The sequence below is a fragment of the Mixophyes fleayi genome, chromosome 11 (genome assembly GCF_038048845.1).
Source record: "Mixophyes fleayi isolate aMixFle1 chromosome 11, aMixFle1.hap1, whole genome shotgun sequence".
Lineage (NCBI taxonomy): Eukaryota > Metazoa > Chordata > Amphibia > Anura > Limnodynastidae > Mixophyes > Mixophyes fleayi.
Window position 1 is genome coordinate 47,834,149 of NC_134412.1, and position 24,368 is coordinate 47,858,516.

The following is a 24,368-nucleotide window of genomic DNA, read 5'->3' on the forward strand; positions in this document are numbered from 1 at the left end:
CACGTGGTTAAACAATCGTCTTGATAGTTATTATATGTGCATAGTATAATTACTTGTGAAAGCCTCTGAGACATTATTACTGTTGTTGGGAACTTTTGATTTTCTGCGCAGAAAAGGTGTATAGTGTGTGATTTTGTAACATAGATACACTGTTTATTATTCATTGTGCTCAGTTGCTGTCTGACGAGGCGGGTTGCCCAACTGAAGGACGGTATACAGGGCAGGTATACCGAAGGCGAAAACCGGGTTTTCGCAAAACGCTACCAATAGATCGCAAGGTTTGCTAATAATTAGTATTGGTAGGCAGTGCGATCTAACCGCACGACAACAGTTAGTGCGAATTGGTGAAGCAGCTAGGAGGAATTATATTGGAAAGGCTGGTTGATAGTATCGACTTTGTTTTCCCAGTTATAATAAACTCAACAGATTTTTGTGCTTTAGCCAGGGTATCGAGGAGCTGATAGCCCTTGGGTCCCACTGTGATATTGTCAGTGTAAGGGGTCCTTGTTTAGTACAAGAGGAAGCGAGTGGACCCGGCTTGAGCAAATACGTCCACGGCCAGTAAGAGATCTCTAGTGGTAGAGTGTTTGTAGCAAATTGTTGAAAGTGTTCTGCATAGATTGGGTGTTGTTCAACATGGGTGCTAAGCATACGCTAGAGATGGCCAGTGTACTGCCTAAGGAAGGTCCTATTGGTTCAGCGAGATTTCTCATGTGTAAGAAATATGGTGCATACGCAACTGCGTATTGCGACACGTGGGTCAAGATGACCAAAGATTGTGATAGGCCTTTCCCAACAATAGGAAGTTTTAATGCAGAGGTACTAAATACTGTAAAAGATAAAGTATGGTTGATAAGGTCAACAAAAAAGAGAAATAGACATAATGATTGTTTAAAATTGTGTCAAATGGAAGGTAACACGTGGCAGAGCAGCGAATGCACAGCGGAAGTAGGCGTGGCGAAAAGCGCGCGCAGGGCGGAAGTACCCAATGAGAAGCGTTGAGTGGCGTACTCAGCGCAAGCGCACCCCTGCCACCTTATGTGGCGGGAGGGGTAAGTACAGCCGTTATTAAAAACAAAAAAAGATAAATTGCTAAATTGTATCCTGTTTTAAGCCAGTTTAAAACAAGTTTATCAGAAGATGAAGATGAACCCACAGTGATTTCGGCCATTGCTCATGCTGTTAATATGCTAGAGGTTCAGCGTAAGTATGGGAAAGGAGCGATGGCTGAGATAGGTGAGAGTAGTGTGATCACTAGGAGTGATAGCGTTCTAAATCTTGAACCAGCAGATCCGGTAGGGACTTCTGAAAACAGTGAACCAGTGGGTGCGTACCCAGTCCGCACAATATCAGTTCCCAATGGGAAACCGGAAAAGGGTGGTGTAGTTCCTTTAAGAAATGTTACAATGCATTGTCCCTGGACTAGATCAGAATTACGTTCCATTATGACTGAATTCCCAGATCCCAGAAAAGAGTTGGCAAAGTGTCAGAAATTTGTTAAAGACTTAGGAAATGCACACGAACCAACCGATAAGGATTGGCGTGTAGTGTTGAGGGCGTGTCTTCCTCCCCATACTGACATACAAAAATTTATTAAAGATTGTGTGTTGGATGAAGATGACACCTTGACTGATGAGATTAACCAAGAAAATATAGAACAAATTGTTAAACATTTAGCCATCTATTTTCCGGTAGTAACGAATTGGAGTAAAATTTTCACCATCAAGTAGAAAGATAGTGAGACAGCAGCAGATTACTTCATTAGAGCTATAGCAGCGATAACACGGTTCACTGGGATATCAAACATAGGGGAGGACCCACATCATAGGGAAGTAGCTGTAGGAGTATTAATGGATGGCCCTAGAGAAAATTTAAAAACCAGAGTACAAACCACATTACCTAATTGGAGAGGCATCACAGTAGATTCTCTTAGGGAGTCTACTGTGGAGCATGACAAAAACCTTTTCAGAAAGAAGGAGAAGAAAAGTGATAGGTTAATGATGGTGAGTATACAGGCTCTAGAGGGGATGCATACATGACCACCAGCATACAACCCACATAATAAGAAACATAGAGTGATCAGATGTTTCAATTGTAATGAAGAAGGACACGTTAGGGGGGATTGTAAAAAAGACAGATACAACCCTAGAGGTGGGACACATAGATATCCTCCAAGGAAGGACTCACGTAGAATAGAAGACTCACATCTACCCGCACATATTATAACAGCAAATATTGCGCGTGAAAATGATAGTCAGCGCTAGGGGTCAGGTCATACCTGTAATCTACAGCCAGTGAGGTTAACTGAGAGTCAGAGTGAAGAACCAACAACGATAGTTGACATAGCTGGTAGGAAACAAACCTTTCTTGTAGATACAGGGGCGGCCCGATCTGTGATAACCTCTCCTCTCAATCTACAGGTGACCAGCAAAACTATTCCAGCTATGGGAGTAACGGGAGGAGTGTTACATTATCCACTAACTAAACCTGCTGAAGTTACTATCGGGCCCCTGCAAACCAAGCATTCGTTTCTCTTGGCTGCGGCGGCTCCTACTAACTTGCTAGGGAGAGACTTGTTATGTAAAATGGGATGTGTCATATACTGTACTTCAGATGGTGTGTTCCGAGATATACCCGAGAAGGTCGCTCATGAGGTACAGGACATATTGGACACCCCTCAAAGGTTAATGTTACACTCTACTGTTATAGAACACAGTCCATCTCAAGTAAAGGGGATGTTGCTGGAAATACAAGGTTCACTATGGACCAGAGATGGACAGGACACTGGACTGATGGTAAACGTAGCCCCTGTCATGGTCAATCTAAAAAGTGGTAGGATAGCTCCAAAAATCCCAGAATATCCATTAAAACCAGAGGTGGAACTAGGGGTATATCCTGTTATTGAGAGGCTGTTGCAACAAGGGATTTTAATTCGTACAGCCAGTACAGCAAATAGTCCCATTTTCCCTGTGAAGAAGAGTGGGGGGAGGGGCTATAGATTAGTCCAGGACTTAAGGGGAATTAATAAAGTTGTTGAGAGCCAATTCCCCGTAGTGCCAAATCCAGCTGTCATCCTCATGCAGATTCCGTCTGCTAGTCATTTTACTGTCATTGATCTATGTTCTGCTTTCTTCTCAGTCCCTCTTTATCCTGACTGCCAATACCTTTTTGCATTCTCCTACCGGGGAGTGCAATACACATGGACAAGACTACCCCAGGGGTTCATTGACAGCCCCAGTATTTTCTCCCAAGCCTTACATGACTGTTTGCAATCCTTTCAACCCCACAATGGATCTGTTCTAATTCAATATGTGGACGATTTGTTGTTGTGCTCTGATTCTTTTATGTCATGTTTACATGATACTAAATTGTTGTTGCTTCATCTTTCACAAACAGGGCACAAGGTGGCAAAGGATAAATTACAGCCATGTCAGACTAAGGTCAAATACTTAGGACACTGCCTCACTAAGGGGCTAAGACAGCTGACAACCGACAGGATTGAGGCCATACAACACATGACTTTGCCGCAGAGCCAGAAGCAGATTCGTACTTTCCTGGGGATGTGTGGATACTGTAGATCCTGGATCCCAGGTTTTTCTATTCTGGCATTACCATTGCAGGAGCTAGTCTATTCGTCAAAACCAGAACGTGTTGTACACACAGAAGAGTCAGAGCAAGCGTTCTTTAATCTTAAAGATAGTCTGACTAGAGCACCTGCATTGGGAATACCTGATTATGAAAAGCCTTTTGAGCTATTCTGTACGGAAGCTGATGGTTGTGCAGCAGGTGTCCTCGCACAGAAACATGGTGACGCTAGCAGACCAGTAGCATACTACAGTGCACAATTAGACAATGTGGCAAGATCACTCCCAACATGTCTCAGAAGTGTAGCAGCAACTGCTCTTCTGGTAAGTAAGAGCGAAGACGTAGTATTAGGACATAATTCCACTGTCTATACACCCCATGCTGTATCAGCTCTGTTAAACTAAGCCCAAACCAGACATGTTTCTTCAGCTAGATTCACAAAGTGGGAACTAGCCCTGATGGCACCCTCAAACATCACCATCAAACGATTTAGCACCTTAAATCCAGCTACATACCTTCCATGTGTGTCTCGAGAGACACAAAGGGTGGGAGGTGAGGAGACCCTGGTTGATGATGAGTTAGGCAAGAATACTGACACGCATGACTGTATGGAACACCTGAATCAGACCTTTACTGCAAGGCTCGACATACGTGACACCCCCTTAGAAAATGTAGATTTTACGTTTTATACAGACGGAAGTTGTCATAGACAGACAGAGACGGGAGAGCTATGTACTGGTTACGCTGTGGTAGACGATCAGGATGTGGTAGAAGCTGAACCCCTTGGCCCACCTCACTCAGCCCAGGTGGCGGAACTAGTAGCACTAAGGAGAGCGTGTGAATTGGCAGAGGGTAAATCAGCCAATATATATACTGACTCTAGGTACGCCTTCGGGGTAGTGCACGATTTTGGGGCCCTTTGGCGTCTTAGAAACTTTACGACAGCAGCAGGTATGCCAGTGGCACACTCACAACACATAAAAGGACTTCTGACAGTGATACAGTTACCCAGAACAGTAGCCGTCATAAAGTGCAAAGCCCATACCTTTGAAGAAGACCTAGTGTCATTGGGCAACAACAGGGCAGACGAAGCTGCTAAATGGGCAGCAGGGCAACCTATGACTGTATCGACCGAGACTATGATGGTTTTTCAGACATTAGACATGCAGAAATTAATTGAAATGCAAGATTTGTGTTTCCTTCAGGAAAAGGCGGTCTGGAAGGCAAAGGGATGTGGTCAAGAGTCCTCAGGACTCTGGAGGGATGGACAAGGTAAGCCTGTAGCTCCCCGAACATACTATCCAAGCCTGGCTGAAGCAGCACACAGCCTGACTCACCTGGGTAAAGAAGGTATGTGCAAACTGGTGAGAGCATACTGGTGTGCTCCCTGGTTTTCCTCTCAGACTGGTAAGAAGGCAATGTCATGTCTTACTTGCTTGAGGAAAAATGTCGGGAAAACTATTCCAACTGAGCCATCCCACATCCCTCCTACAGAGGCACCTTCAGGTAATACAAATTGACTATATCCAACTACCAACGTGCAGGAATTTAAAGTATGTGTTAGTTTGTATTGATGTGTTTTCCGGTTGGGTAGAAGCATATCCGGCAGCCACCAATACTGCTGTGTTCACTGCAAAGAAAATTGTACAAGACTTTGTATGTAGGTTCGGTATCCCTAGAATCATTAAAAGTGATAGGGGTACCCACTTTACTGGTGATATCTTCCAAAATATGTGTAAACTAATGGGAATCGGTAGCAGACTTCACACCCCGTACCGACCACAAGCCAGTAGTAAGGTGGAGAGAGTAAATGGTACTATAAAGAACAAGCTTGGTAAGGTAATGGCTGAAACTGGGTTGGCATGGCCGGAGGCTTTGCCATTGATCTTCCATAGCATTCGGACCACTCCTAGACCTCCTCTTAATCTGTCCCCCTTTGAGATACTGTTCGGACGACAACCTCATTTGATCGTGAGTCCACAAGACGACTTGAAGGTACTGTACAATATCTTATAAGAATGAGTAGACAGCTAAAGTAACAACAACAAAAACTAAAAATACTGTCACCTGGTATGCCAGAAACGAACTGTCATGATGTTGAACCTGGAGACTATGTTATGATCCGCAATTTCTTACGTTCAGGTTGTTTAACAGACCATTGGGAAGGCCCGTACCAAGTGCTGCTGACCAGTACTACATCACTGAAGGTTGCAGAGAGAGACACTTGGGTCCATTCCACCCACTGCAGGAGAGTCCATAATCCGGAGAAAGTGCAAGATAAAACTGAGACCGACGACATAGATCTGTCACTTGTGAGTCTGTTCTGGGAGACCTAAAGCCTGCAGTCGAGACACCTGAACCAGAGACGTTGCCCTCAGAACTATCTTTCCAGCGATGGAGTGGCGGTTTTTGTTTTTCTTTTATTGCAGGATTTTCCTTGTTTTTACTCTTTCTAGGACATTCTATTTTTGTGAAGGAGGATGGAGGACGGAGGAGAGTTCTGGTAGTGATACGGATGAGTTGGAGGCAGAGGAAAAGTTATTAGAATACTCAGAGCAGCCCATTATCAAGCTTGGTCCAGGGGTTATGAAAAGGTCTTCTAGCTCAGGAACTCGGAGGCAGTGTGAGGGGCTATTGTCTGATGAGTATTGTATCTGCAAGTTCTGCGACTCCCTAGTTGAAGAGAGATGCATCCAACGATGCCAGTCCCCCAGTACTCTGAATATAGGCGGGCATCCTTTGGAGGATTATCACTCCCTGGTGGGTAAGGTGCTAAACCAAACCGAGTGTTGGGTGTGCTCTCACGTGCCGCAAGGGCAGCATAATATAGGACTAGTGCCATTTCCTCTAAACGTATCCGAAGTACTCGAATTGAGGGGTGGGAGGCCCATAGACGGGAGGTACAATAACACTAGGTCCCCTAGTCTAACGCTTCGACAATACTCCATAGGCAGATCTTTGCTGTGCCTAAATATATCTCATGCAAAGCGCCTGGAGAATTGGGAGGCTGACCTATCAGATCAGACAATGGCTCGCCACACTCATTTTAGAGGGAGACTCACAAGGTCACCAATAGGCAGGAATGTTGATGGAAGTCACAAATTAGGGCGTATAACCAAACATAAGAAAGTAGCCATTGGAAAAGTCTCTATAGATAATTGTAAGAATGTCATCCATGCCGACACGTGTCTGAAGCAAATGGAGACACAAGGCATGGGTAGTTTTATCAAAACTCTGTGTGATATAATTAATGGGCATACTGTTCCTTATGTTCTCCATGATGACGTGTATTTTGTTTGTAGAAGGAAAGCTTATTCCTGGGTGACTCCGAGTTCTAAGGGCTTGTGTTTCTTAGCTAAACTGGTTCCTTAAATCATGACTATTACTCATAAAGAAATGGTTGGTATTCACAAGACTACATCACCACCATACATACACACACAGTATGAACACCGTGGCAAGAGAAATATGATTCCTGGTGAGGAACCCATAGCTACAAAATTGATTAGTGAAACTGCTGGTTTTCAAGTTATGGTTGCTCTAGATCTCACCAGGACCGCTCGGGGAACATTAAACTTTAAATATATCCAAGACCTAGCTAAATTAATAGATAATATCACTGAGATGTATGATGACACTTTCAGGTATACTGGGAGGGAGCTACAAGCGTACAAGAAGGAGTTGGTGCAACATAGACTGGTGCTAAATTATCTCACCTCTATTACTGGTGGGTACTGTGTTACACTGGCCACCTAGTTCGGTGTCAAATGTTGCACGTACATCACTAATAATACGGATGACCCTAAAGAGGTTATAGACCGGAAGATGGATGAAATTTTGCAGCTGAAATGGGAATTTCGAAAGAGCCATAATTCTTCGTTATATGAGGTCGGGGGAAAAGTGGCAGGTTGGTTCTCATGGTTGAACCCTGTGAAATGGTTCTCTGGTCTGGGGGAATGGGTACAGGAAATGGTTGCTAGTGTAGGTAAGCTCCTTCTCCTTATACTGGGTGTCATCTTAGCAATTAGTTTAGTTGTCAAATGTGTTCCTACTGTGTTGAAGTGTGGAAAAAGGTCTCATAGGAGTAACACTGAGAAAGAGACTGAAAGGGTTGTACCAGATACCGAGATCATGGTCTGTGAAGAAGTATTGTATAATCCTGAACTTGAAACGGTGATTGGGTGATAGTTTGTTACACTATCAAAGGGTGGAGCTGTCGAAGTCAGCAAATTGGATAAAGTCATTTCAATTAAAATCGAGCAAACTTGGTTGTCTTTGTCGTCTGAAAAGATGCGTGCGGTACGCTACGGCGTGAAAGGGCGTACGCAGCTACTACACGTGGCAGCAACAGGATTTGGTCTTTTACCATACATTCGCACAAACACGCATACTTGTAAAATAGTACACATTAATGGTAGTTGCAACACATAGTCAGTTATGTCGAAATATAGTAGTATTTATGTTTTATATTAAAGTTATATGCATATTAGTGAAATATATGGAACAGGTTGAAGGAATCATATCATATGTGGCATCATAATAAACCTCTTAACATTTGACACTGTTTGGTTCACTCTGCGAAGGAATCGCAGAGTGCATACGCAAGTTATGAATGATAGGGAATTATGGACTACTTAAGACTAAGGAATCTTGGTGGGAAGAGCCGAGCATACCCCCTGGAGAGATGACCCCCTCCTTTGGATTCCTTAGGATGAACTAGCCAATGATTGACAACCCCTTGGACCTTCCTGAAACCTGGACCAATAGAAGCAAGCTATACCATCTTCATTGTATTACTGTATTTCTGTGTGCATATAAGCAGCAGCTTCACATCTAGTGTTCAGACATCTTGTCCCCAGACTTCAGGATTGAATGACTGCACACTGGATCCAGAGCGCCTGCGATAAGTAACGGCTGTATTTATTACCAATTCGCTTGAACATATTATACTACTTTTTGCGAATAAATCTTTGTGCTTTGGAAACACAAATCGAGGTTCGACAATCGTTATTGGTTAGCGACAATACGCACTTAACAGTTTTTATACATTTTTGTATCATGTGTGTCTTGGTTCTGTTTTCTGTATATGTAACGTACGGCGCTGCGGACCCCTTGTGGCGCCTTATAAGTCAAAGATAATAATAATAATAATAATAATAATAACACAACAGAAATATTAATAATGTATTACCTTTGTTGCGCTTTTAACAGCTGTTTCTAGACTACTTATGAATCTCTATAAAATATGCCAAATAAATCTGGTTATCCATCTGAGTGGCAAATATACTTATACCTTCTAATGGTAACAGCAAGCCATAGTCTCCAGTGAGGCAACTAATTGCATCCACCAAAAAACAAGCAACATACAGAGGTAGGTTCTGATTTAATATATTTGCCCCCTAGGACAAATACATTTTCATAACAAAGTATTCTACAAAAAAATTACAGATCATAAAGATGTGCAAAAAATTAAAATAATTCCCACAATATACCTTCACATTTCATCTGTATAAAATAAATACATGTATTATAATAGTAATTATGACTTATATGGCAGTCGTGTTTGTCCCAACTCCAGCAATCACATTTTTCATCTAATTTAATTGCTCCACCTTGTTTTATATCACTTTCTCATTAGCAAAAAACTAACAACAACGAATATTTCATGCTCATAAGAGATTAAAAACCATAAAAGACTGCTAATACAATTTAACTGCAGGAGAAAACACAAGTGTTTGACGTCATTGCTGCAATGCAAGAGTTTGGAAAGTGAGTTAAATAATATTCAGTAAATTGCATCGTAAGGTGGACAATAGTCTCTTTTTACATAGAGTTATGTAATCTTGGACCGCCTGTGTAATATACCAATTTTTTTATTTTTCTTTGTTTGCATATTTCTTTCCATAATCATGTATTGTGTTTATTCTCATTACATGCCAACATGAAATGGGTGATGCATATAATTCTAGTCATATGTGACCTCACATAATATTTATGGATAAGTAAACGAGGTAAACATGTTCTGAAATTGTGTGTCTTTGTTCTTCTCATTCTTAAAGAATATTTGACTGTCTAACGATACCCACAGTAAACTGGAACAGTACTTATGGTACATTTGGTTGGGCACGTAATCATGATTATTTAAACCCCGACAAGTCCATGCAGCTGCCGGGATGTTAAAACGCTGCAATAGTTCCATGTCACTTTTGTAAACAGTCGCAATTTTATCGGAAAAGAACATCTTCGAAATTAAGACTAAGTAGGGAATGTCACTTTCGCTATTTCACTGCCATTGTTAGTACTGTCGGGGTTTAGTTAATCATGATTACGATTACCCCCGGGTACATTGTGTAACCCCCGGGTACATTGTGTATTCAAGCACATATTTTATTTCTAATAAACCATTAAGTATTTCTGTCCAGTATTCATGATTGTAAATTGCTCAACAATTTACTGTGCAGTGACAGTTTGCCTTTTACCTCATCATCAGGCCTCCCACACAAAGAGACACAGTTGTTTTCACTCATTGCTTGCTCCTGTTGTATAAGTACTGCATCTGCAGATCCTCCTGGTTCTGGGTTTAAAGGATGCAAAGATACCCAGCTCTGGATATGTCTTGTTATGGTCATGAAGGGACTGCAATAGTTCTGCTGAGAAAAGTGTATTTTATTATTATTGGAAGCAATAAAACAATCATATACACATAGCTAATTCTTATAGGAGGGAAAGAAGACATTTAATCTAGTTGTGCTATTTTTTTTCGTTATTTCATGCCTGAGTTTTTTTACCATTCAGTTCAAAAATCCACTGCAGTCCTGCTGAAGTATAGTGTTTTCAGTATAGAGAGTGACCTACTGAATGTTGTGCTCAATGTAAAAAAAGCTCCAAATACACAAAAGTTCCATATGTAATATTGACCTGCCTCTCATGATTACTTTATACCATAACTGAGGCTACACTAAGCAGTATTTTAGGAGAAATGCAGAAAAAGCATTTTTTTTTATTTTATTTTGTGTAATGAAAGGGGTAGTGATCTAAAGTGATAGATGATTAGCCATTTAACATCATCATCATCATTTATTTATATAGCGCCAACATATTCCGTAGCGCTTTACAATTGGGGACAAACATAGTAAACTAATAAACAAACTGGGTAAAACAGACAAAGAGGTGAGAAGGCCCTGCTCGCAAGCTTACAATCTATTGGACAATGGGCGTTTGACACATGAGGTTAAGTTTACATTTGCAGTCGGCCCAGCCAGACTAAATGATCCTGTCACACAACAATGTTGGTCCAGGGGTAGTTGTATAAAAGGTGGTAATAGAGTAGTGTAGTGAGGTTAAGAGGGTGATTGAGGAATATTATAAGCTTGTCTGAAGAGGTGGGTTTTCAGAGAATGCTTGAAAGCTTGTAGACAAGAGAAAAGTCTTATTGTGCGAGGGAGAGTATTCCATAGAGTGGGTGCAGCCCGGAAAAAGTCCTGTAACCGAGAATGGGAGGATGTAATGAGGGTGGATGAGAGACGCAGACTTTGTGCAGAACAGAGTTGCCGAGTTTGGAGATATTTTGTGACAAGAGAGGAGATGTATGTTGGTGCAGCTTTGTTGATGGCCTTGTAGGTTAGTAAGAGTATTTTTTATTGGATTCGGTAGAAAACAGGCAACCAGTGTAGAGACATATAGAGTGATTCAACAGAGGAATAACGATTTGCAAGGAAAATCAATCTTGCCGCAGCGTGCAAAATAGATTGTAGGGGTTTGAGTCTGTTTTTGGGAAGGACAGTAAGGAGGGAATTGCAATAGTCAATGCGGGAGATGATGAGTGTATGAATTAAGGTTTTTGCAGTGTCTTGCGTGAGATATGTGCGAATTCTGGAAATGTTTTTGAGATGTATGTAACATGATTTAGATATAGAGTCAATGTGGGGAACAAAGGATAGGTGTGAGTCAAGGATTACACCTAGGCAGCGAGCTTGTGGGGTGGGATTTATGGTCATGTTATCAACAGAGATAGAAATGTCAGGTATGCTCTTGTTGGTGGGTGGGAATATTATTAACTCTGTTTTAGAAAGATTAAGTTTGAGTTGGCGAGAGGACATCCAAGATGAAATGGCAGAAAGACAGTCAGTTACACGGAACAACACAGATGTCGAGAGATCAGGAGAGGATAGATAAATTTGGGTATAATCCGCATAGAGATGATACTGAAATCTAAAGGAACTTATTAGATTTCCAAGAGAAGCGGTATAGATAGAGAACAGCAGAGGACATAGCACTGAGCCCTGCGGTAAGCCAACTGATAAAGGAAGTGGAGCAGAGGTGACCCCAGAGAAATTAACAGTGAAAGAGCGATTAGAAAGGTAGGATGAGAACCAGGATAGAACAGTGTCTTGAAGCCCTAGGGATTACAGCGTTTGTATGAGAAGAGAATGGTCAACGGTGTCAAATGCAACCGAGAGATCCAGGAGAATTAGGAGAGAGCAATGGCGTTTAGTTTTAGCAGTGATCAGATCATTGACAACCTTAGTCAACGCAGTCTCTGTGGAGTGTTGAGAATGAAAGCCAGACTGAAGAGGATCCAACAGGTTGTTTGCGGAAAGGAAGCATGTGAGGCGAGTGTAGGCAAGTCTCTCTAGAAGCTTGGAGGGGCACGGCAGCTGAGAGATGGGACGGTAATTTGATAGAGAGCTTGGGTCGGAATCTTGTTTTTTAGAATAAGAGTAATCACTGCATGCTTGTATAGTGACGGAAAGATGCCAGTAGAGAGCGAGAGATTACAGATTTTAGTTAGAGGTGAGATGAGCACAGGAGACAGGGATCTACCAATTTGCGAGGGGATAGGATCAAGAGGACAGGAGGTAGAGTAGGAGGATAAGAGAGTAGAAATTTCCTCTTCATTTGTGGGGTCAAATGAAGAGAGTATGTCAGGGGTTGTGATTGAGGACATTGTGATGGAGGTGGAAGAGTGTGAGGCGAAGGGGCAGTGTGAAGCAAGTGGACATTGTGATGGAAGGGAAAGAGTGTGATGCAGGGAGGGGGGGCTGTGTGAAGCAGGGGGGATACCGATGAAGGGGAAAGAGTGTGAAGCAGGAGGGGACAGTAGTGTGAAGCAGAGGAACACTGTGATGAGGTGTGATACAGGGGGGTGGGGCACTGCAGAGAGGAGCAGCTGCCTGCATGAAGAAAAGACCAGCTAACTAAGCAATGGTGCGCTGCGGGGGGTGGGGTGGGAGCAGTGTGAAGCAGGAGGACACTGATAAAGGGGAAAAGAGTGTGAGTCAGGGGGCCATTGTGATGGAGGGGAAAGAGACTGTGATGCAGGGGGGGGAGGCGGCAGTGTGAAGCAGGAGGGGAGGCAGTGTGAAGGAGGGGAACATGATGGAGAGAGAAGAGGGTGAAGCAGAATTGGGAGCTGTGTGAAGCAGGGAGACACTGTGATTGAGGGGGAAGAGTGTGATGCAGGGAGACATTGTGATGGAGGGGGAAGAGTATGATACAGGGGGGCAGTATGAAGCAGGGGGACATTGTGATGGAGTGGGAAGAGTTTGATGCAGGGGAAGCTGTGTGAAGCAGGGGGACATTGTGATGGAGGTGGAAGAGTGTGAGGCGGAGGGGCAGTGTGAAGCAAGTGGACATTGTGATGGAGGGGAAAGAGTGTGATGCAGGGAGGGGGGCACTGTTAAGCATGGGTACATTGTGATGGAGGGGTAAGAGTGTGAAGCAGAAGGGTGGGTTGACAGTGTGAAGCAAGGCGACACTGATTTAGGGGAAAGAGTGTGATGCAGCGAGACGTGTGATGCATTAGGGTACGGTCTTGTGATGCAAGTGGGACAGTCGGGGGGTGAGGGGGGAGCAGTGTGGTGAAGAGTCATGTTAGGGCCGTCTATTTGGATGACTTGTCATTTCCATTTGGACCAATAAAGGAAAGAGGAAAGAAAATGGCCATTGCTTTTAACAAGTGCATAATACACAGACAAGTTCTCAAATCATCACAAAAAAATTGTCTGTTGTCTGCTTATTGTGTCAAGTTGTTTGTTCCCAATTATAAGCAGCAGTGGAGCCTGGACAGCGTTCTGCATCTATCAGTTATGAGGGGGGGGAGCAGGTTTTTTTTTTTTTTAACTTAACTTTTTTTTTTTTGAAAGGTGTTTTTTGTTTTATTTTCTCGCAGCCAGGGGGGGCAGGGGGGGTGGCGGCGGCGCCGCGATCATGTGTGTATAGAAATACTCACATGATCGCTGTGCCGGCGTCCCTCTTCCCCTCTCTGTTTGCAATGAACGTCGGGCGTGACGTCATTACGTCACGCCCGACATTCGGTGAAAAGCCGAGTACAGAAGAAGGCAGAAGAGAGAAGGAAATAAAATAAAATAAAATAAAATAAAGATGAAAGAAAGCAATACAGAGGTAAGTGAAAGAGGAGAAACGAAGGGGGGGAACAGGGGGTTGAAGAAAGGAGGGACAAAAGCAGCATGGCACAGGGGGTTAAAGAAAGGAGGGACAAAAGCAGCATGGCACAGGGGGTTAAAGAAAGGAGGGACAAAAGCAGCATGGCACAGGGGGTTAAAGAAAAGAGGGACAAAAGCAGCATGGCACAGGGGGTTAAAGAAAGGAGGGACAAAAGCAGCATGGCACAGGGGGTTAAAGAAAGGAGGGACAAAAGCAACATGGCACAGGGGGTACAGAGGTGTTACAGAGCACAAAATCTAAATAAAACCCCCCTCAAAAAACAAAAGAGCAGCACAACACTGAAAATATGGTTCATCATGTATCCTATCTCTCATGAACAATTAAAGCATAGTATTCCTTAAACATATCCAAACCACAAGATATTTCAAATGTAATTTGAACTAGGGATGTGCCCCGGCGACTTTTGAGGTCTCGTGTTTTGTGTTTTGGATCCGGATTTTCTCGATGTTTTGGGTTCGGATTTGTTTCGCAAAACACCTGCCGAAAGGTTTTGGTTCGGATTTAAGGTTTTGGATTCGGATTTTTTTTGAAAAAAAACTAAAAAGTGTAAAAATCAAGTTTTTGGGCTTATTTTCACTCCTACGCTATTATTAACCTCAATAACATTCAATAACAACAATAATTTCCACTAATTTAAAGGCTATTCTGGACACCTAACACCTCACAATATTTTTTTTTTTTTTGTACAAAACGTTGCAACGAGGTATCTTTCTGGACTGCTTAGAGAAATGTTCCCCACAATATAATTAAAAACCCATCAACTGGTCTGAATTACACCCAAAAATAGTATCTGGACTGCGTAGAGGACTGGCCACTGGCCACCACAATATAATATATAGAAAACCTTCAACAGGTCTGCATTACACCCAAAAATAGTATCTGGACTGCGTAGAGTAGTGGGCACTGGGCACCACAATAAAAAATATATAGAAAACCTTCAACAGGTCTGAATTACACCCAAAAATAGTATCTGGACTGCGTAGAGTAGTGGGCACTGGGCACCACAATAAAATATATAGAAAACCTTCAACAGGTCTGCATTACACCCAAAAATAGTATCTGGACTGCGTAGAGGACTGGCCACTGGCCACCACAATATAATATATAGAAAACCTTCAACAGGTCTGCATTACACCCAAAAATAGTATCTGGACTGCGTAGAGGACTGGCCACTGGCCACCACAATATAATATATAGAAAACCTTCAACAGGTCTGCATTACACTGCACATATGGCTGCTCCTCCATCCTCTCCATCATATACATGTTGGAGTTTCAGCGTGTGAAAACCTCTTGTTTTTGATAATGTCAGTGCATTTTGAATATTTTTCAATTTGCCCCACAACACTGAATGTACTTTATCTATGATACGCATCTATCTTTCTTGACTGCGTAGTGTTGTGGCCCCGGTACACAATTTGGGACCGAGGCCACAATATAATTAAAAAACCCTCCACGGGTCAGAATTCCACCAAAAAAGGGTATGGACTGCGTAGGGTGGTGTGCCCGAAACACAAATTTTTACAGCGCCAACAATATAATTAAAAAATTGGGCACCAACTGTCACCGTTGTTTAATATCTGATACACCTAAATATGGACTGCACAGTGGAGTGGCCCCCGGTACTAAATTTGGAGCCGGGGCCACAATACCTCCTCCAACTTCCAAGTGTAGTGTTTATAAAGACAGACAGCGTCGAAGTGTTATTAGTTGACTTTCTTAACCCTAAAATTGTCCCTGTTGCAAATATTCGTGCAATGGAGAGTTACTTTTTCATTGAAAGACTCAAGCTTTCAAGTGTAGTGTTTATAAAATATAAACAACAAATACAGTAGTTTTAGAGCACGTCAATACCTCTTGTTTTAAATTATGACATGGCATTTTACTTTTGGTTTAATTTCTTGAATTTGTTTAAATTTGGTTTTACTTTTTGAACATGGCAAACTACTGTTGATTGGTCATATAATGCAAAAAAAAAGTTCCAAGATGGAATTGTCCTTGGGCCCTCACACCCACCCTTATGTTGTTGAAATAGGACATGCACACTTTAACAAACCAATCATTTCAGCGACAGGGCCTACCAAACAACTTTGGCTGAAATGATTGGTTTGTTTGGGCCCCCACACCAATAAAACAATTCATCTCTCGCTGTACAAACTAAACAGGCTCTAATGAGGAAAGATGTCGTCCTCATCCTCAACCTCTGATTCCTCTCCCCCTACAGTGTGTACTTCCTCCTCCTCACACATTATCAATTCAGCCCCGTTGGACTCCACAACCACAGGTCCCTCTGTACTGTCTGGAGGGCAGTGCTGTACTTCATTGAGGAATTGATTATTCATTTTTATAAACATAATTTTTTCAACGTTGTGAGGAAGCAACCTCCTTCGCCGCTCACTGACCAGGTTCCCAGCTGCACTAAAAACTCTTTCCGAGTACACACTGGAGGGGGGACAACTCAGTTAAAAAATAGAGCCAGTTTGTACAGGGGCTTCCAAACTGCCTTTTGGAGTTCTACCACGGCACTACCTCTAGTTAATTTAGATTGCAAGGCTTGTAAATATAAATACTTTGAAGATAAAAAAAAGCAGGCTGCACAGACTGTGGAGCTAGAAAGTGTAATTAAATGGACCACGTTACTTTGGTGGCTATCTATGCCCCCCCCTCCCCCCCGCCCTACACTTGTAGTTGAATATAAATAAAGCAGCCTGCATAGACTGTAGAACTAGAAATTCAAATATACAAAGAAATGGACAAAGGCAGTTTGGTATCTGTCTGCATCAGATCTTCTCTCCACTAGAAGTAAAACAGTAAACTATTCAGCCGTTATATAATCTAGAACAGGGGTTGGCAACCTTTTTCTATCGGAGTGCCGGCTAAAAAATAGTCAAGCCCAGGTGTGCCAGCTGTGTGTGTATATGTATATGTATATGTATATTATATATATATATATATATATATATATATATATATATATATATATATATATATATATATATATATATATATATATATATACACACATACATACATACATACATACAGAACTGCCTAGAGAAATTCATGGCCCCAGTACAGCAACTCCATGGGTCCTCCTTTATAGCTAAGCATGGTTAAAAAAATGTTGTGCCGCCGGCAGTACATCATTGGGGGGAAAGTCTAGCAGGTGAAAAGCACCAGGCCACCACTGCAGTCACATGACCTGGCATCTGAAGGTACCCGAGCTGAAGGTGATTTAGCCACTACTGATCCCCCTGCACTCAATAACAATTTTTTAAAAAAAGTACTTTTAAAATATATATATTTTTTTTTTCAAAATTAGTTCTCCAGAGGGGACTCGGGCCACCAAGCAGGCCCAGGCAATTTGTAGCCGCCCCCTCCCTTCTCGGCGGCTATATATATAATTATTTCTCATTTTATGAGGCTAATATCATATTAACAGTAAGGGACCAGCAAAAAAAATGTTATGTCGCACAGTAGTGCCCCAGTTCACATCATACCTCATAATTGTGCCCCCAATTAATCTTATGCCACATAGTTGTGCCCCCAATTCATACTTTGGCACAGTTGCCCACAGAAACACATAGTATGCCACAGTTGCCCCCAGAAATAAATACTATTTCACAGTTGCCCCCATAAATACATAATATGCCACAGTTGCCCCCAGAAACACATAATATGCCACAGTTGCCCACAGAAACACATAGTATGCCACAGTTGCCCACAGAAACAGATAGTATGCCACAGTTGCCCACAGAAACACATAATATGCCACAGTTGCCCACAGAAACACATAATATGCCACAGTTGCCCACAGAAACAGATAGTATGCCACAGTTGCCCCCAAAAACACATAATATGCCACAGTTGCCCCCAGAAACACATAGTATGCTACAGTTGCCCACAGAAACACATAGTATGCCACAGTTGCCCCAGAAACACATAGTATGCCACAGTTGCCCACAAAGACACATAATATGCCACAGTTGCCCCCAATACATTTTATGCCACAGTAATGCCCCCAATGACGCTTATGGCCTCAGAATTGCCTAAAAAAAAATGAATAAAAAATTATCTCATTTTATACTTACCTGTTCCAGGCGTGAAACGGTCCGCAGGAACTGGAGGAACTGTGCAGCCGACACTGAACTGCTGCGCTTGCGCAGCAGTTCAGCTATTCTCCGGCTGTCATTTTTAAAATGACAGCCGGAGAAGTGCTGAACTGTTGCGCTCGCGCAGCAGTTCAGTGTCGGGGAAGGAATGACAGCCGGAGAAGAGCTGAACTGCTGTGCTTGCGCAACAGTTCAGCTCTTCTCCGGCTGTCATTAAGAACAGTCGGGCGGCCGGCTTGCCAGGACTCAGGGGGCGGCGTGCCACCCCCGGCACGCGTGTCGGGGGTTGCCGACCCCTGATCTAGAATATAAATAGAAATTGAGAAAGGCAATTTGGTATCTGTCTGCATCATAATCATCAACATCCTCCTCAGCGCCAGCTACATCAATATCCTCCTCCCGATGTACAACATTCACACCTTCATTAGCCAAATCTGTAACTGGACTGTGGGTGATCCTTCCAGCATATGCAGAGGTGTGCTGCAAATGCTGCATGGAGTCACCTCTTCCCGTACAGTGATGGGAAGGTCAGGGTTCACAACCAACAACACCCTTGGACTCGCCTTGGGGATTTGTGATGTCATCTGTTTAGAAGGCAGAGTTCTTTGCTGTTTTGTTGTTGTTGCTGACAGCATAGCTCTCTTAAATTTTTTGTAGGGGGGGAGGAGGAGGGCTTAGATCCTTGGGTGAAGCTGGACCACTAGTCATGAACACGAGCCAGGGCCTAAGCCGTTCCTTGCCACTACGTGTCGTAAATGGCATATTGCCAACTTTACGTTTCTCCTCAGCTGATTTTAAGTTTCTCTTTTTGCTATTTTTTGAGAACTTGGGCTTTTTGGATTTTACATGCCCTGTACTAGGAGATTGGGCATCGGGCTTGCCAGACGACGTTGATGGCATTTCAACGTCTATGTCATGACTAGTTGGCAGCAGCTTCAGCATTAGGAGGAAGTGGGTCTTGATCTTTCCCTACTTTATCCTCCAAATTTTGGTTTTCCATTATATGTAGCACAAGAGAGCGTACCCCTAAGCCACACACACTCGGCAAAGCCTATAAAAATTATATGCGGCACAGGAGAGTAGCACTGGACTTATACTGCTGAATCAGTGAACTTTGTAATAGCAGTACCACTGGACTTATACACTGCTGAATCAGTGAACTTTGTAATAGCAGTACCATTAGACTTATACTGCTGAATCAGTGAACTTGGTAATATTGCAGTACCAATGGGCTTATACTGCAGGATTGGTTTTGCAAATTTTGTTTTAATTAATTTTTTTTTAAAAAAAAATTTTATATTTTTTTTTATAACTTTTTTTAAATTTTTTAAACACTTGGGAATAATGGGGAAATAACTATGCCCTTAGAAGCACAGAGCACAGGACACAGCACCACTGGACTGAACAGGACACAGCACAGGACCCAGCAGCACCACTGAACTCAAAATTGACAGAGCACAGCACACAACACCACTGGACTGATACTGCAGAATGTGTGAACTTTGTAATATTGCAGTACCACTGGACTTTTACTGCTGAATGTGTGAACTTGGTAATATTGCAGTACCAATGGACTTATACTGCTGGATTGTTTTTGCAAATTTGGTTATAATTATTATTTTTTTTAATTTTTAATTTTTATTTTTTTTATAACTTTTTTTTCATTTTTTAAAAACTTGGGAATAATGGGGAAATAACTATGCCCTTAGAAGCACAGAGCACAGGACACAGCACCACTGGACTGAACAGGACACAGCACAGGACCCAGCAGCACTACTGAACTCAGAAGGACAGAGCACAGGACACAGCACCACTGGACTGAGCACAGCACAGCACTGCACAGCACAGAACTGAACAGCACGAGATATAGCAGGACAGAGGACCACCTAACACACCCTCCCTCTACCCTGATCAATGCCCGAGTGAAGATGGCGGCGACTAGCGGGTAATTTATAGCATCCGAGTATCGCGAGATCCGACAACGGGATTATGAGTCAGAGCCTCAGTTTCAGATTTGAATTTGGCGCCAATACCCGGATCTGTCTCGGATCCGACTCGGATCGGCAGCATTCGGGTGGGCTCGGATTTCATAAATCCGAGTGCGCTCATCTCTAATTTGAACATGTGCGAACTAGCTTGCATGTATGCAAAACGGATGGAAAACTATCAAACTGTATAAAAATAAATTGTTTTAATGATTCTGAGATTCAAGAAAAACTCCAAAGCTATAACAAATTTAAAATATTGCAATATATCTAAATTAAAACATTTTGCCAAATAAATTTGATATTTATATCACTTATTCATTTAGCTACCTTATTATTGTTATGCACAAGATATCAATAAAAACTTATTTTCTAAATGATGCCAAAAGTAATTCAATGTCTGTTAAAACATGGGAATACTAATATATTCTGGCTGCTAAAGACAAGGTTAAGAATTGTGTTATGTTTATTATTTTTATTTAGACTAAACATTTTACACAGCACTGTTATGTGTAATTTCCATGCAATGTGAATATTATATATTGTTTTTGCATGATGTGTGGCACAAAAAAAACTATAAAAAAAAATCTGTTCATTCTGACAACATGACAGGTGTTATAAAGAACTGTTTCAGAATGTACATAATCTAAGCAGTGTAAGATAGAATTCATAACTACATGCAGTACATTTTGAAAAGCTAGTATACCCAGTATACTCAGTATACTCACAGAGCAGGTAAAAAACAGAATAGAAAAAAATAATATACAAGTATATTTAAAGGTCAATATTCCGCTTAGGAAAAGATCATTCATGAACATACTTTGAAACAGAAATAGAAAGGCAAAGATTGTATCTAAACAAAGCAACACGCGCACAATGGTGTGGTGTACACAGAGGTAATACATTTTATACACTTTTCACACTGATCTGGACACTGACATATGCCGAAACAGTACATACCAGTTTTAGATTCCAAGCTCTCTCTGCTCTCTGAAACTTTCAAAGTCTTATGCAGAGTGCCAAAGCAGAGAGGGGGTCTGTTAGAAAATGTGCCAGACAGTCTAATCCGAGTCATGTGAGTAACTCTCCTATAATACTGGAAAAACACCTACAACATGTCCAATTAAGTAGTATTTTTGAATGTTTGCACTGGCATTATTACTCCCTAAACTCATTACATTTGATAACTGTGCTATTGCATGCTTAGTAATAGTGGTTTATAAAGTGATAAGCGGCACAAGTATTCACAGCACAAAAATATTACACTTTTACTGACACTCGGGTTTAGCTTTATCAATCCGCAAAATCATTATGTTGTACCCACACTCCTGAGACTCTTAGTTTCTTTTGTTAACTTAAATAATTTGTACTCATAGACAAAACCAGCAGTGCACCCAATTATAATTATTCTTAGAGCTAATAGTAAATAAAGTGACATTTGTATTTTGTGTGTACAATTTAACAAATATTGTTTAATGATTAGATAATAATGGGAACTGTCACGAACGCGCTCCCAGCTGCCGTGACTTTGGGGTGTTCGCTGTATGAGGTCACACACGATTTCAGCCCGCAGTCTCTCTCACCTATCACACAGGTTCTTAGACCTACGGAATCGCCCCCAAACACAGCGCTCTCACACCCCCAGACACTTCAGGTACAGCCACCACCTATTGGTTATGGGCAATAGGACCCCAATATACTGTCCCACGCTGGCACACAGGCTCCTAGTTCCACAAACTAGCAAGACTCACACCAGCACCCACAGGGTTAACTCTTCACACCTCCGGAGTGTTACACAAATGTACATACAAGCACACACAGCTTGTTAATCAAATGTATCAACCAGTCACACACTGGGTAACCTGGATAAGCAATCTCTCTTCTACACGGGCTATGGATTCTTTAGAGTATCAAGGACGCAACTTATTAAATTTTAGATTTAATATACAAAAGGTACAGGGCATACAGATATAAAGAAAAATAATGAATAAACAAATAATAAATTTGACATAACAAGCAAAACAGTTTAAAATAAAAGAGATAACGTACAGAGCATTACTTACATATAATAATCTGTATGCCTGGGGCAGGCAGAAATGATGGACAGTCCTTCAAATTAGATTGATCCCCAAAAGTCTGACAATTTGTTCCCTCAGAACACAGATTTTTAAGCAACCTCAAATGGGTGCGGCATTCACAGGGGCAGGGTTAATGCTAATCGGGGTTGTGTCCTGGGACACCTTTTCAAACCAAATTTACCTGTTGCCTGATTTATTAACCAATTCTACAATGTGATATATTTGTCCTGGACAGCGTTACATCGATCCAATCTTATCATTAACAAATCCCTTATGACTTGGTTCATCTTGTCATATCAAACATGCCTAAGTACAGGGCATTCGCAGAGCTTCCACTCCTTTTCTCCATTTCTCTGTGGGTCAGAATTCTTAATTTACCATATGAGCTGCCCTTCCTCATGCTATTGAGGAATAGGTGGTTGATCTCTGCTTTTATTGATTTTAAGTGGCATATTTTAAAACTGAATTCTTTCTGTCTATACAGTATTACATATAGGCTATGTTATCCCCTGGCCTCATTGAGCCAGGCCACATGCGGAGCGGTACCTACAAGTCTATTCAAGTGTCACAAGCAAACAGTGCTATGTCCTGGAAGCTGCTAAAAGTGGCCGGCTTATCTCCTCACACTGGGATGTAAAAACCTCCAAACACCATTACATCAGACTCTGCGTCTTTTACTGTTACACTAGCTTATCAATGGATTCATTTGATACAACCTATTTACCCTGCAGTTATGAATTATCCCTTGTAAATAACTGCAAGCTCTCTAATTTACACCTAGGGGTTAGTTTGTGTTTATACTACCTATTGAAGGGAAGTAAATTAGCTAGGGAAATACATGATCAAATACAATGGATGTCTGATCTGCATATCTAAAGCTGGTCTCTGCACAAAGGGTTTACCTAACTCAATTACCTGTTCCTGGGCTCATTTAGTCACACCTTTATCTGAATTGAACATCAGGTGAATTTAGGTATTCATGCAAACATTTATTTGGGTCCTGACATCCAATATTCTATTTCAGCATATCAGATTTATGCTTTATCCTGACATCTCCCCCCTTCAAGAGATGGCATGGGCATTGACTGACAGGTCAATGCCCAAGATCATCTCATCTAATTTCCCCCTGGGTCCACTGTAATAGCTGCTAGCTGGCTCTCACTGTCATTATGAGCCTTCAACCGATTATTATGAAAATTTCTCTCTATCATCCTGGCAGGGGAATCATACCACTGCTTCTGGCTGGTCTGGGCCTGCATCACGTTCTCGTGTACCAACCCTGTTACAGTGTGCACTTTGTCTCTAATCCTCATGTCTTCTAAGTGAAAGCCTAAGGGAAAAATGGCCAGGAATTCCTGATACTGTACTTCTAAGTGGGAACCCCTTAAGGCTGGCACAGCAGAATACCTACTTCTACTCTGCCCTACTCCCCAGTTACAACCTTCCCTGTCAGTGGGACACCCTATGCACTTCTTATCTTGGGGCCTACATAACAGGACACTCCCCTCCCCCTTGGACTCATCTATCTGGGGATGTAGAGTAGCCGGGAGTATGGGCCCCTCATTTATCTCCTCTAAGCCGTTAGATGGCTGGCTAAGTGAGTGTGGGCTAGCAACTGACCCCCTTGTCTCTATGGAAAACTCAGACGAATGGTCAGAACTCATATGTAGATCTGAGTGGTGAACATTCGAACTACAGGTCCCAGCAACAAAGTAAGAATTGCTGTCACTCGCTACTTCCCGTTGGTCAGGACTATGTGTCTCCCCCACATGCTCAATCGCTCTGTATGCAGCTGGTTCAGGCACAGAATATACATCTTCACTCTGCCCTCCCTCCCAGTTACCTGGTACAGCATCTTCCGAGCACATTACCTGGGTAGAAACATTGTCTTTCTCTAGCACAACAGAATTAATCACATTGTCATCTGTCCCATTTCTAGTAAGCATATTATCTACACCAGTATTAATGCCAACATCTGCAATAACAATGTCCGCTGTCCCTATCCCATGACAAGATGTCAGTGTAAAAACAGGTTTGGATTCTAACACAATACTGTTATTGACATTATCCTCATTATAGGCAGTAGGTCCAATAAGACATTCTCTTTCCTTATCACATCCTGGCACCTCGGGTTCTTCCCGT

General features: G+C 42.1%; 1 protein-coding gene across 1 annotated transcript in view; it reads right to left on the reverse strand.

Moving 5' to 3' along the window:
* The window catches only part of MFRP (membrane frizzled-related protein), a 97,342-nt gene extending 76,195 nt beyond the window's left edge, over positions 1 to 21,147 (reverse strand). Inside the window, exons 1-2 of the mRNA XM_075189569.1 lie at positions 21,109 to 21,147; positions 10,065 to 10,232 (exon numbers count right to left, since the gene is read on the reverse strand). Coding sequence (XP_075045670.1) covers positions 10,065 to 10,214 — 150 coding nt within the window. The 5' untranslated portion in view covers positions 10,215 to 10,232; positions 21,109 to 21,147. The remainder of the gene's footprint in view (positions 1 to 10,064; positions 10,233 to 21,108) is intronic.
* Between the last annotated feature and the right edge of the window lie 3,221 nt (positions 21,148 to 24,368).